The 15,266-nt window shown below is 38.0% G+C and overlaps 1 protein-coding gene and 1 non-coding gene across 4 annotated transcripts in view; both read right to left on the minus strand.

Annotated features, from left to right (window-relative positions):
- RC3H2 (ring finger and CCCH-type domains 2) overlaps window positions 1-15,266 on the minus strand; it is a 54,218-nt gene that overhangs the window by 24,558 nt on the left and 14,394 nt on the right. For all 3 annotated transcript variants that reach the window (XM_047699847.1, XM_047699846.1, XM_047699849.1), the window contains exons 5-9: window positions 7,490-7,665; window positions 3,266-3,466; window positions 2,421-2,553; window positions 2,189-2,307; window positions 608-720 (exon numbers count right to left, since the gene is read on the minus strand). In XM_047699847.1, the coding sequence (XP_047555803.1) occupies window positions 608-720; window positions 2,189-2,307; window positions 2,421-2,553; window positions 3,266-3,466; window positions 7,490-7,665 (742 nt within the window). The remainder of the gene's footprint in view (window positions 1-607; window positions 721-2,188; window positions 2,308-2,420; window positions 2,554-3,265; window positions 3,467-7,489; window positions 7,666-15,266) is intronic.
- On the minus strand, window positions 2,637-2,747 carry LOC125084189 (small nucleolar RNA SNORD90). The gene has a single exon (XR_007122537.1). It is a non-coding gene; the product is annotated as a small nucleolar RNA SNORD90 (small nucleolar RNA).

Here is a 15,266-nt window from a genome sequence, read left to right on the forward strand (position 1 = left end):
CAATACATATGCTAAAGAGACCAAAAGCCATAAAAAGAAAATGTATCTGCTGTACTGTTTTACCTGTGACTTTGCTTCAGTTGAACCTGAGCAAAAGTAAGACTGCATGGAGGGGTGTTTTTGTTTCTTTTTTTTTTAATTTTTAATTTTTTATAAACATGTATTTTTATCCCCAGGGGTACAGGTCTGTGAATCGCCAGGTTTACATACTTCACAGCACTCACCATAGCACATACCCTCCCCAATGTCCACAACCCCACCCCCCTCCCAAGCCCCCTCCCCCCAGCAACCCTCAGTTTGTTTTGTGAGATTAAGAGTCACTTGGAGGGGTGTTTTTGTTCTGCACAGGTGCTTAGCAAAAACATGGATTCCAGCAAAATAATGGTCTAAAGTATGACCCTTGAATAAGGTTCTAAATCACTTATCATGTTATTCTTGCTCCCAAAAGCGAAAAGGTACAGTTTCAAAAGAAAAGATTATCTTGCAATCTAAGGAACTCTACAATGAATCACATCTGCGAAACCCACCATAAACTTTAAGACTAAACAGGACACTTTCATAATGACCCCAAATTAAACCCATCTGAAAAAGAATTTTCATAACTTACTTTTCAAGCTCTTCCTGAGAATGGGCAAAAGTACAGTTTGTTCCTCGGGGACACCCTCCTTGTTGACGCAGATCTCGGCACATGCTAGTCTTGTATTTGCTGTTTGGTTGAGGCTACAAAAAAGAAAATTGGTGTGTGGAAAAGTGAGGACTCTTGGAATTTCAGAATTTTGTGATTAACCGCTTTAGTTCTTTTTCAGGTTAGAGAGGTTATTCTTGTGCTGAAACAACTGCCATTCCACCATTTCCCATTAGGCATTATATAGGGTAACTCTGAACTGCTGTTTTAAATATTCCTTCTGAGGAGTATCTGAACCTGGTTCAAATGTTATGTCTATTTATTTGTCAGGCAATACAATGCCCACAAAAATAAAAGATTTTCTCCTCAATTCATTGCTGTCTTAAAATGATACCAAAACAAATGATTTAAAAAGCATTTAAAGGCCATAAGCTTTGTCCACTTAAACTTTCCCAGAAGAGGTAGAATACGATTTCCACTGAAAGTGAAAATTTATGAAACCAAATTATTTGTCAGCTTGAGGGTACAACTTTCTTCTTAGGCTTGGAGCTATTTAAGTTCATAAAGACAATGAGGCAAAATGTAAGAATCTCATCAGAACTGCATCAAAATTTAAGATGGCTTTGTTAATTCTGCAACCTTAATGACGATGAAACATTTATCTGGCAGTTAATGTTTGAATATTACAATGTTTTCCAATAGAATAAGGATAAAAGAGTGAAAAGATGACTTTTGAGAAGATTTGATCCCAGCTCTGTCACTTACTGCCACCAGGACCTTAGATTTGTTATTTTACCTCTTTAAACTTCAGCTTAGGAATAGCAATTATCTTGCAGGTGGCTGTGAGGATTAGAGATCATATAAATAAAATATCAAATATAGGAACTTGGCTCACAGTGATGTAATAAATGGGCATCATTATTAGAATAAAAGATTATACTTTAACTCCTTCTAAAGTACATTGCAAATATTTTAAAAATTCAAACTCCACACATTTACAAACAGATTTATTTGTATGAGAGCAATCGAGAAAAAAAGTAACAATTTCCCTAAGTTAGAGAAGAATTAGGCAAAATGTCTGGAAAGAATCATTGATCTTACTCCGTCAAAAACACTGACAGTGAACTCATGTTCAAGATACTCTCCCAATGGTTGCTATGCTAGGAATTATTTGTCAGGTATATTAAAACTTGAGTTTCTCCCAAAAGAACAGATAAGAGAAACCTAAAAGAGCACAGTCATGTAAGAAGTCCATTAACTGGGACGCCTGGGTGGCTCAGTTGGTTGAGCAGCTGCCTTCGGCTCAGGTCATGATCCCAGCGTCCTGGGATCGAGTCCCGCATCGGGCTCCTTGCTCAGCAGGGAGCCTGCTTCTCCCTCTGCCTCTGTCTGCCATTCTGTCTGCCTGCACTCGCTCTCTCTCCCTCTCTCTCTGACAAATAAATAAAATCTTAAAAAAAAAAAAAAAAAAAGAAGTCCATTAACTGAAAAGCTTGTTCAAGATGTTCAGGATGAACCTCTGTTAGAGGCAACAGCTGTCAGAAGTGCAATGTATGTGCTTACCTGAGGTGTCTCATGGCCTTTTCTACTATAATTTTGTATGAAGTCCACAAGGCCATGAACCACTGTTTTAACAGCTACCATTGCATTTTCTAGCTGCTCCCAAGTTGGCGAAACAGCATCTAAAATAAGCCGTCAAGGGGATGGGGGGGAAGAATTTGTTAGCAGCAATTCTCTTGTGTTATTTACCTCAAGGGTAGAAAAAGTGTAAGCAACTGAATATTTTTTCACATACCTGGATTAGGGTCTATGTTTGCAAGAAGTTCTAAATGAGGCCTCAGTCTATTTAAGTTAGCTGGGTCACCCGTCCGTTGCAAAACAATTGTTAATTCCTGGACGCTCTTTGCAAATGATTCTGGAGACTGCAGCTACCAAACAGAAAACAGGATGGCTTTTACTCTGCTCGTGACACATCTGTATTCAAGTACTTTATTCAGTCAACATACTAAACAGGTTTTCAAGTGTCTTCAGATTCCATAGTAGGAGTATCAATGATGAATGAAATTTTCACCTCAGAATCTGCCCTATGAAATTCATCATTAGACACTTAGAAAACTTACTTATTATAAGCCATATTCGCTCTCTGGGGTCAAAACACAAATTAACCACAGACTCTGAAAGCCAGGCTGCTTTTATGCTACTACCCTGTATGTGCTTCCCCGTTGCCTCCTGTCACTTATTTTGAAAGTTAAAAAAATAATAAAAAGAAATAAAGAAAATAATATAGAGTCAGATATTTAAAAACATAGGACTCTCCCAACTAGTTGTGTCTTTAGTTCCTTTAGAACACTGGAATGCGGGGCGCCTGGGTGGCTCGTGGGTTAAAGCCTCTGCCTTCGGCTCAGGTCAGGATCTCAGGGTCTTGGGATCGAGCCCCGCATCGGGCTCTCTGCTCAGCAGGGAGCCTGCTTCCTCCTCTCTCTCTGCCTGCCTCTCTGCCTGCTTGTGATCTCTGTCTGCCAAATAAATAAATAAAATTAAAAGAAAAATAAAAGATTTAAAAAAAAAATAAAAAGAACACTGGAATGCTCTTCTAAGTAAGAGCAAGGATATAAAACAAACATCACTAATTTCACAAACCTTATCAATGATAGACTGCATGTGTGATTTATGTGCCAAGTCACCATACAGAAGGGAGGACCACTGCTCGGGTGAAATACGGAGTCCTGCTTCCATAGCAATATGAACAATTTGGGCATCATGTTCTCTGCGTAATGCTTCATAACTCCGAAATTCTTCCTTTAGCTGCATCAGGGAAGAGTCTTCATCCCTTTTGGTAACCTAAACGATAAAACGGAGAACAAAAGGCCATCAGAATTGGTCTGCTCTCCCTGCTTCTCCAAAGAATTTTTTGTGGGGAGAGTAGAGATACCAGATACCAAACAAAAGAAGGTGAAATGAAGAGAATACCCTCATCACAAATTCTTTTTGGAATGAAGCAGAACTTACATAATCCAGCACACAGTTTTGATTTCTGTCAATGAACGCAGGAGCTGATAGAGAAGACACTTCTAAATAGAAAATTATAGTATACATGCTATTATAATGCTCCATGGCAACATAAAGGAGATGCAATTAAATCTGACTTGGGGGAGAAGGAAGGGATAAGAGAGAAGGCTTTCCCCACTTGAAGGCTACGTAAACTGAGTCTTGACGAACGAATAGGAGTTTCCAGGTAAGAAACAGAATCCTAACAACAGTAGCAAGTGGTGAAACAGAAAAGTGAAAGAGCAAAGCACACAGAATTGAAGGCTATGATAGAGTCTAGAGAAGAATCAGAGAGCCTTAAAAACTGTGGTGAGAAGTTTATATATTACACTGAAGGGAATGGGAGGCCACTGAGGACTTTTAAGCAGAGGAATGACAAATCACTCCAGCCAATGGGTAGACATATATTAGCACTGTCATGTGACGATTACGAAATCTCCTATCAGGGCACGTGGGTGGCTCAGTTGGTTAAGCGTCTGCGGGCAGCTCAGGTCATATCCCCTAGTCCCAGATCGACCCCCACATTGGGCTCCCTGCTCAGTAGTGAGTCTGCTTCTCCCTTTGTCTCTCACCCCTCTCGTGTTCTCACTCTCTCAAATAAACAAAATCTTTGGAGGGAAAAAAAAGAAATTTTCTATCAACACAAAAATGATCATTAGGGGGTTCCTGGGTGGCTCAGTGGGTTAAAGCCTCTGCCTCCGGCTCGGGTCTTGATCCCGGGGTCCTGGGATCGAGCCCCACATCAGGCTCTCTGCTCAGCGGAGAGCCTGCTTCCTCCTCTCTCTCTCTGCCTGCCTGTCTGCCTACTTGTGATCTCTGTCAAATAAATAAATAAAATCTTTTAAAAAAATGATCATTAGGATATTTATACAGCCTTAATTTATACCTGACTTAAGTAATTTAAAAAACATAAATTCAAAAGCTTACAGTTTCACATACCCTACTGAAATGGTCTAATTCTCTAAACATGCAAATGTATAACTAGATAATTTCCATGATAAATGATATCATTTATCTAAAACTTGCATAATGAAATTTGAAACTTGGCTAGGATTCAGAATACCTAGGAGTAGTACAGACTCTGAAACTCAGTCTGGACAAATCATTTAAACTGTTCAAAATCATGATTTTCTCAGTGGCAAAATGAAAATACCTCCAAACCACCTCACTGGCTGTTTCTGTTGCTCTCACATGAGACAAAAATAATATGACCCCAAGAATATAAAGATGGGAAAATCAAGTTATCATCTGAGAATTAACAGTATCAGTTCAAAATCTCTTTGGGAATATGTAATTACATTATAGAAAAGTATGGGACACCCAAAATTCTAAACAACACAATCATAGGTATAATTTAAGAGAGAGCAGAGTATATAACGTAGAAGTCATAAAAATCTATATTCTACCCTAACTTACTTAAAGAAACACTGAGGAAACAAAAAGAATTATCAACCTAAAAAATAGAAGAAAGAAGCCCAAGCATCAGACGACAACTACCATATAGGCTACAGGGTGCCTAGTAGGCAGCCTAAGCACCTATTCACATGAGTAGTAAAGACAGACCCAAGTGGCTAACAGAGCTGGTCAAATTAAAGTTCTCACTACCATGCATCAAAATCACCTGTGAAGGGGCGCCTGGGTGGCTCAGTGGGTTAAAGCCTCTGCCTTCGGCTCAGGTCATGATCCCAGGGTCCTGGGATCGAGCCCCGCATCGGGCTCTCTGCTCAGTGGGGAGCCTGCTTCCTCCTCTCTCTCTCTCTCTGCCTGCCTCTCTGCCTACCTGTGATCTCTGTCTGTCAAATAAATAAATAAAATCTTAAAAAAAAAAAAATCACCTGTGAAGCATTAAAAACTTCAATTTCAGGTAATCACAATTCCTGGCTTTGAAGACCACAAATTTAAAAAGTATGCATGAGGGGCACCTGGGTGGCTCAGTGGGTTAAGCCGCTGCCTTCGGCTCAGGTCATGATCTCAGGGTCCTGGGATCGAGTCCCACATCGGGCTCTCTGCTCAGCAAGAAGCCTGCTTCCCTCTCTCTCTCTCTCTCTCTGCCTTCCTCTCCGTCTACTTGTGATCTCTGTCAAATAAATAAATAAAATCTTTAAAAAGTATGCATGAATGCTCAAGTCCCACATCAGATACACCAAATCAGAATATATCTGCTGATGGGACCAGGAATGTATACTTTTAAAAACCCCATAGATAATTCTGATGCAGATCATCAGCTGGGATTCACTGCACCAAATGTTGGAATCAGTAACTCCCCTTCCCCTTGTGCTGATTCCATGCTACTCAATCAAAGGCGTGATACTCTTTGGCAGGAAAATATCTACAATATGATGATTTAAGTCATGTGAGAGCTGCACTTCTCATTACAAATTAATAAAACTAATCATCCGTTGTGCGTGACCTTGGTAAGGGTGTTCTGTTCCTGAGGAAAGATTCTACTGTATGCACCCACAAAGTTCACATCTCTAAGCCTAAAAAATCAAGGAAAGAGCTTTGACAATGGTGATTTTACTAGAGTAAATGACACCCGAGAGAAGCCTTTTGGCAGTCCAGTCAGTATGGTATCTTTTTATTAATCTAAACACTGCTTCAACATTTTAAACTAGGGGTGAGTGAGGATGAAATGAGAGCATAAAATTGAAATCACTTTCTATACCAGTGTTATTCAAATGTCAGATATTCGTAGCAACTGTAGATGTATGACTATCATAAACCACAAATCAGTATGATTCCTATGAGAGAAAAAACACATTAAGTCACGAATACACAGTGTGAGAACCTAGTCAGTCACTTCAGGATGATAAATGATGTCTGTAATTTGGTTGCTTAGCCAAAAGCATAATATGTGAGGAACCAGGGATTCATTTCTATTGCTGCCCGTAAAGACATAAAATCAAGTACTGTAACTGTCAAGGAGATAGTGTCCAAGCCTCATTAATGGAGATAAGTGAGTTCATTTGAACATATTTCCATCAGCAATTACCTGTTATTTCAAACTAAGCAATCTGCTGAAAAAACTTTTTTCTGTCTCTACTGTTTTCACTCTTGGACTGTAAAACCAGCAAAATAGCTTTGGCTTTTGAATTTTGATGTTTTACTTTTACAAAAGCCAACGGACCTTTGCAATTCCAAGTCTTCGGGCCTTTCTTAAGATCCAGCCAGCAACCCCTACTCTTATAACTCGCAGAAACTTCCAAGGATTCAGCCTACTTTCCACCACTCTCGATACCTGTAATCACCCACAAGTCTATAAGACAATGCGACCACATTTCTAAATATCTTGGGGTTTTTCCGTCTTCTTCACCAAAACAAAACATACCCAAAAAAATCACACCTCCTAAATGCAGAGTGGGGCATGTACCTCAACTTTTCACTCTCTTGTCCTGAAGGCAACATTATAGGCCATCTTCAGATTAAAGGCCATAATCTAATAACAAGGAATAAAATAAAAATAGTAACAGGAAATGGAAACATTTACCAACCTTTTACGTATTTTTACAGAGTTTTTCCTTTTAAGATGGGAAATTCATTTGAATTAGACTTCTTTAGCCTACATTCATTATTCTGAGAGTCAAGTTTACCAAACTACTTCCTTACGCTCTGGCTTGTGTTACTGACACCTTCACCTCTGTTTATGCTCAAGAGGCAGTATCATAGATGCAAGCAATGCAGAAGGAAAACAGTTTCCTTTCAACTCTTGGAAGCATTCTGCATTCCTGGAGCCTCTAGACCAGGTTAACGCCCATTTTAGAAAGCCTCTGTCTCATACACAGGCATGGACTGTCTAGATCATAGTTTGCTACTTACCTTGAAACATGAAGCTCGATACAGTAGTTGCACAACATGACCAATACTTGTTTTTGATGCCTGAGGAAATCTTGGTTCTAGTCTTTGCACAACAAAAAGTACCAGTACTTTCCTTGAGAGAGCAGAACCATCTTCTAATGCTAGCAATACCAGCTTCAAGGCCTCTTCTTGCATAGCTAGAAGAAACATGAATTCACAATAAATAAGAAACCCTGCAGATCACATCTGTCAGTTTTTTGGGGGGATATTAGCTTCATGGGCGTCCATTATCCACAGTCTGTATTTCATTAGCACAAAAAGAGGACATCATGCATTAAAAAATGCAGTTTACTTAAAAAGCAATCAAACAAAATATAATTTCTACTAAACAACCATTTAGAACATAAGTCAACAGAACTTAAAACTTATCTGCAGGTATTTAATAATCAACTAGATAATAATAATGTTATAGTGCAAAGAAACAATCCTCATTTACAAAATACCTAGAAATACTCTGACATACTAAATAACATATAAAGGATACATAGTAGCTTTATGGTAAATGGTAATTTTTCTTTGATGCTTGAGACTGTTACTTTGCCTGACAATTTTGCACATGATATTACCTTGCAGATGCAATACCTAAAGAAGGTATTAATTTATGTTGTTTTCCAGCCAGGGATATATATAGTATAATCTGAATCTAATCTAATCATGAGGGAATATCAGACAAACTCAAATTAAGAAACTTTTAATAAAATAACTGCCTGTTATTTCAGGGCAGTTGTGGGGCTCAGCTCTTTAAGCATCTGTCTACCTATGGCTCAGGTCATGATCCTAGGTCCTAGAATCAGGCCCCACGTAAGGCTCCTGGCCTAGTGGGGAGCCTGCTTCTCCCTCTTCACCCGCTTATGCACTCTCTCTAACAAATAAATATAATCTTAAAAAAAAATAATATCTGTATTCTTCAAGAATACCAACATCAGACAAAGAAGGGCTGAAGAATGGTTCCAGATTAAGGAAGACTAAAAAGAGATGATAAATAAATAGAATAAATGATCTTGGACTGGAATGTATTCTGGAAGAAAATAAATTCCATTAAAGACATTTGTGGAATAATTGAAAAAATGGGAATACAAACTAGATTTTAGTATGGCATGTAAGTTAAATTTTCTTAATTTGATGAACATACTGTTGTTAATTAGTACCCTTGTTTTTAGGAAATACATTGAAGTATAAAGGGATAACGGGGCACTGAGATATGCAACCTGTTCTCAAATGCTCAGAAAAGAGGATAAGGGCAAACAACAAAGTAAATAAAATATTAAAAACTAGTGAATGTGGATAAAGAGTATACAGGATGGGAGGTGGGTAGGGCAAGGGTGGTTGGGTTCTAGACATTGGGGAAGGTTATGTGCTATGGTGAGTGCTATGAAATGTGTAAACCTGGTGATTCACAGACCTGTACCCCTGGGGCTAATAATACATTATATGTTTATAAAAAAATAAAAAATTATAAAATTTTTTAAAAAGTATACAGGAATTCTCTGCATTACTCTTGCAACTTCTGGGTAAATCTGAAATTATTTTAAAATTAGAAGTTAAAAGTGTGTTGGTTCTCAATTAAAACAGTGGAACTTCAAAGCCGAGGGCTCATCTACAATATGGATTAAAAATCAAACCCTTGAGACCAGTTGGTTAAGCAGCTGCCTCCAGCTCAGGTCATGATCCCAGGGTCCTGGGATCGAGTCCCTCATCAGGCTCCTTGCTCAGCAGGGAGCCTGCTTCTCTCTCTGCCTCTGCCTGTCACTCTGCCTGCTTATGCTCTCGCTCTCTGACAAATAAAATCTTAAAAAAAAAAATCGAACTCTTTTACAAGGGAGGCAATAAGGTCAAGTTTCATAACTAGTTAGCAGCAAAACTGTACTTGCACCAAGGACTTTTTAAAAAAAACTGAGGTAAACTTTAGACAGAATTAACTGTTTTAGAGTATACAATTCACATGAACAACCATCAGGTCTATCTAAGAAACCTACAGCCATTACACAGTCATTCCCCATAGCCTCTACCCCCAGCCTCTGATAACCACTAGCCTGTAGTCTGAGTCTATAGATTTACTTTTGTGGATACTGTAAATACATGGAATCATAGAATATGGGACCTTTTTTCTGGCTTCTTTCACTTAACATAGTATTATTGAAATTCACCTACATTGTAGCATGTATCGATTTTAATTATTTTTTAATTTTTATGCTGACTTTACATAGAAATGAAAATATTTTATGTGTTTCAATTCTTTCTGTGGCTGAATAATATTCTATTTGTGTTCAAAGCACATCTGGCCATCCATTCATCAGCTGACGCACGTGTGGATTGCTTCTACCTTTGGACCACTGTGACAAATGCTGCTGTGAACACTGGTGTACAAGTATTAGCTTGAATCCATTTTCAGTTCTTTGGGATATATACACAAGGAGTGGGATTGCTGGGTCATAAGGTAACTCTGAGTATATGAGGAACTGTGAAATTGTTTTTCACAGAGGCAGCACCCTTCTGCTTCCCAAGTTTCACCCACATCCTCACCACCATTCTTTGCATTTTTTTAGACTACGGCAAACCTAGCTGATGTGAAGTAGTATCTCATTGTGATTTTGATTTGCAGTTCCTTAATGACTAATGATGCTGAGAATCTTTTCAAGTGCTTTTTGGCCATGTTTGTACCTTCTCTGGAGAAATGTCTGTTCATGCCCTTGGTCCATTTTTTATATTGTGTTGTCTTTTTGTTGTTGAGTGGTAGAACAAAGGATATTTGATACCCAGTGTAGTGGTCCTTGGGTCAGGTAAATAATTATGAGGAAATATCCAAAGGCAGTATTCTTAAATTACATATAAATGTAGATTTTTAAAATTATTTTTTCAACGTAACTTTGTATTATGGAAAATTTTCAACATACATAAAAGATCACATGAACCCGTAAGATAGCTGTTGCCAGTTCTTAACCACTTTTCCAGTTGGCTTTGGCTGGAGTGTTTTGATGTAAATCCCACACAACATAGTACTTCACCCTTAAATAATTCATTATATATTTCTAACATGTAAGGACTTCATAAAAAATTATATACCATTATCAATTTTTAAAAAGTAATATATAGCCTTACTATCATCTAATATCCAGTCCACGTTGAATTTTTTCCCACTGTCTCAAAAAACTTCTTATAGTTGCCTTCTTTAGTAAGTATCCAAATAAAGTCCATATTGTTTTTGTTAATATGCCTTTAGGCTTAAAGAATATATATCTATACTAGCTTTCCACTATCCTTCACCTTCCCATTTAAGAGAAAACACAGTTTTTCTCTGAATTTTTTGAAGAAACAATCATTTTTCTAAACAATTCCCAACATTCTTGACTTGGCTAATTTTGTGCTTATAGTATTTCTAAGTATATTCATTTAACCTCCTTATTTCATGTAAACTATAGGCTTGATTAGATTCAGAATGAGTTTTTGTTTTTTGAGGTTTTGTTAGTTTTTCTGCCAAGCTCACTTATTATTCCCTATATTACATAATATTACATAAGGAGACACTTAAGGCCGAGTTATCTCACTTTTAGCAATGTTAGTAGGTTTAGTAATGATCACTGGGTTCAGGCCTCATGCATCTATAGTAAATTTTCCAAGCAACCTTACATCTAATGTGTTTTTTTTTTTTTTTAAGATTTTATTCATTAAAAAAAAAAAAAAAAAGATTTTATTCATTTATTTGACAGAGAGAGATCACAAGTAGGCAGAGAGGCAGGCAGAGAGAGAGAGGAGGAAGCAGGCTCCCTGCCAAGCAGAGAGCCCGATGCGGGACTAGATCCCAGGACCCTGAGATCATGACCTGAGCTGAAGGCAGAGGCTTAACCCACTGAGCCACCCAGGCACCCTTACATCTAATGGTTTTAACAGCCACTAATAATTCTTATGTAGACCCACTAATTCATCTGAGGTTGTAAATGTGTGCTTTTTCTAATTTTGACACTTTTTTTCTAAATTTATTAGCTGGAATTTTGCTAAATGAGGAAGCTACACTCAACACCCTGAGAAACTGTCCTTGAAAACAGTTTGTAAAGGAAAGGCAGAAAAAATATGCTTGACTTTTATTCTACTCTTGCAATTTCTAGAATAATGTGTTGGCATTATTTAGCAACTGCCAAAGATAACCAATTAATTTTTCCTATACCACCATTACAAGATCATGGGTTTCCACATATTTCCATATGTTTTTAAAACATAAAACATGTTTCTATGTTTTAATCCATTATATTCATTATTCATTTTGATGTTCAAACTGTACCACTCATATACAGTGGAAGCCCTAAATCTGACAAGATGCCAATGATCTTTGATAGCATTTTGTTTTTTAGCCCAAGTATTCCCAGGTTCAACTTGTACTTCCCTACCCTAGAACTGGAATATGGCATTTAACTAAAGACTAGAGAGCCGTGCTTCTTTTTAGTGGGCAATGGTATTTATTAAGGGTCACAATCCGTGTGCTACAGCTAAGCCCTTTCAGTGGACAGATCTAGGGAATAGGCATTTTTAGAGAAGGAAAAGTAAATGAGTCTATACTTACACTGACAATTCAAATTTAAGATGAAAGGGTTTTTATATAAATTCTTTGATTTCATACTTTTTAAAAAAAGATTTTATTTGAGAGACCGAGCAGAGTGAGAGCGAGAGAGAGAGAGAGAGCGCGCGCATGAACGGGGGTGGAGGACCAGAGTGAGGAGAAGCTGACGGGGGCTCGACCCCTGGACACTGGGATTGTGATCTGAGCTGGCAAACTCCCAACTGAGCCACCCAGGTGCCCTGATTTCACACTTGTATCTTTTCCTTTATTTTTATTATTTTTTTTTTAAAGACTTTATTTATTTGACAGAGAGAGATCACAAGTAGGCAGAGAGGCAGGCAGAGAGAGGGGGAAGCAGGCTCCCTGCTGAGCAGAGAGCCCGATGATGTGGGGGCTTGATCCCAGGACCCTGGGATCATGACCTGAGCTGAAGGCAAAGGCTTAACCCACTGAGCCACCCAGGCGCCCCATATTGTTTCCTTTAAATGCTGAAAATCTTGGTTCCTGATGGCATTAACATAATTACTTACTTGATTTATGCTATTGTGTACCTGAATATACCTTAGGATTATACATCCCACTAAGAATATAAAAATCAAAAACACTGTGTTCCAAAGTCACCTGCAGTAATTCACTCCAGATGAATATGCAACCAATTTAATGTATGTTTCAGCTTTTTTATTTTTAGGTATTGTTTTGTCTTACTCTTTTTTTTTTTTTTTTTTTTTTTTTAAAGATTTTATTTATTTATTTGACAGAGAGAGATCACAAGCAGGCAGAGAGGCAGGCAGAGAGAGAGGAGGAAGCAGGCTCCCTGCTGAGCAGAGAGCCCGATGCGGGGCTCGATCCCAGGACACCGAGATCATGACCCGAGCCGAAGGCAGCGGCTTAACCCACTGAGCCACCCAGGCGCCCCTGTCTTACTCTTTTTAATTAAATTTTTAAAATTCATTTTTCCTACAGATTGTTTTATAATTACATAAAACATGTACATGAGTCCCAAGTATAAAATACGGTACACGGAGAAAGGTCTAGTTCTGTCCTGCTTTCCCTTGATTCCTTCTTCCTCTATATACGTTTATTACTTCTAAATTTCTCCTACCACTGTTTCCTTTGGAAAATACAAACAAAAGCAGACAATGGTTGTTTCTCTTTCCCTTTCTTAGATAAAAAATACTATATTAAGCACACTATTCTGCACTTTGCTGTTCTTGTTTTTAAAGATTTTATGTATTTATCTGACAGAGAGACTGAAAGAGCACTAGCAGGGGGAGCAGCACAGGGAAGGGGGAAACAGGCTCCCCACTGAACAGGGAGCCTGATCCCAGCATCTGGACCACCCAGGTGCACCTGTTTTTTTGGTTTGTTTTTTTTCCGAAGTAAACTCTACACCCAACATGGAGCTTGAACTCATGACCCTAAGATCAAGAGTCCCATGCTCTACTAACTGAGCCAATCAGGCACCCCTTTTGCTTTTTTTTTTTTTTTTAAACTTAATGTATATAGAGATCACATCCTAGCAAAACATATACATTGTCCTCATTCCTTTCAACAGCTGCAGAGTACTCCACTGGAAGGATATACCAGTTTATTAAATACATCTTTTCTTCATAGACATTCAGGTTGCTTCCAGATGTTTGCTATTACAAATAGTACTTTGTAACTATGCATTCTAGGGGCGCCTGGCTGGCTTAGTCACAAGACCACACAACTCTTTACCTCAGGGTTGTGAAGCTGAGCCCCACGATGGGTGTAAAGATTACTTAAATAAAAAATAAAAAATAAAAAAAACAAAAAACTATGCATTCCATATTTTTTGTTGTATCTTTGGCAAAGATTTGTAGAAATGGAACTGTCAGGCCAAAGAATAAGTGCATATGTGATTTTGGTAGAAACTGTGGAATACCTCTTTTTAACATGTGTACCACTTAGTACTGCCACCATTATTGGATGAAAGTACCTATTTTCCCACAGCCCTGACAACAAAATATACTGTCAAACTTTGAATTCTACCAATCTGATACATGAGAGATGGTCAATATAATTTTCATGAATATTTCTCTTGCTATATATGAGAAACACTGAGTATATTTTGTATGTTTGAGGGCCATTTATATTACTTTTTCTCATCCATGTTGTTTATATCTTTTGCCAATTTTTCAATTGGGTGGCTGATATCTTTTGGAGTTTTTAGAAGTACTTTACATATTAGTTATATTAGTCCTTTGTGATAGAATACAAACATTTTTCTAAGTTTGTCATTTTTTTTACTTTGCTGATATTTTCTGTGATTCAATTTAAAAAATATTCAGTCGGGGTGCCTGAGTGGCTCAGTCGTTAAGTGTCTGCCTTCGGCTCAGGTTGTGATCCTGGGGTCCTGGGATAGAGCCCCACATCAGGCTCCCTGCTTGGTGGGAAGCCTGTTTCTCCCTTCCCCACTCCCCCTACTTGTGTTAGCTCTCTCGCTGTATCTCTCTCTGTCATATAAATAAAATCTTAGAAAAAATATTTAGTCATGTATCAGTCTTTTCTGTTACTGCTTCTGGATTTGGAGTAAAATATAGTGTTTCCTGGGGCGCCTGGGTGGCTCAGTGGGTTGAAGCCTCTGCCTTCGGCTTAGGTCGCCATCCCAGGGTCCTGGGATGGAGCCCCACATCTGGCTCCCTGCTCAGCAGGGAGCCTGCCTCCCTCTCTCTCTTTCTCTGCCTGCCTCTGCCTATGTGTGTTCTCTGTCAAATAAATAAATAAAATCTTTAAAAAAAAATAGTGTTTCCTATATTAACTTATAGAGGAATTCACTCTTGTATTCTTTATTAGTTGTATGATATATTTTTAAATAACTAATATTTATGACCTACTTGGAATTTAAGTAGCTATGGTGTATAAGAAATATATCCAATTTTATCTTTTTCCACATCTATTCAGTTGTCCCATGTCACTTACTGAAAGTTTCCGTCACACACACTCACACACAAAATTCTACCTGACTAAAGTTCTAAATCAGAAAGGTAAAACAATAAAGCTTCTAAAAGGTAACAGAGAAGTGTACTTCATTCATAACCTTGGTATAGATTAAGATTTTTTAAGTAGAATGTAGATGGTAATAACTATGAAGGCATCATCCCCAGTGGTTCTTATTATTTTTTTGTTTGTAATTTCTGTTTTCCAATTTTTAAAGACAATTTT

The sequence above is a fragment of the Lutra lutra genome, chromosome 13 (assembly GCF_902655055.1).
Source record: "Lutra lutra chromosome 13, mLutLut1.2, whole genome shotgun sequence".
Lineage (NCBI taxonomy): Eukaryota > Metazoa > Chordata > Mammalia > Carnivora > Mustelidae > Lutra > Lutra lutra.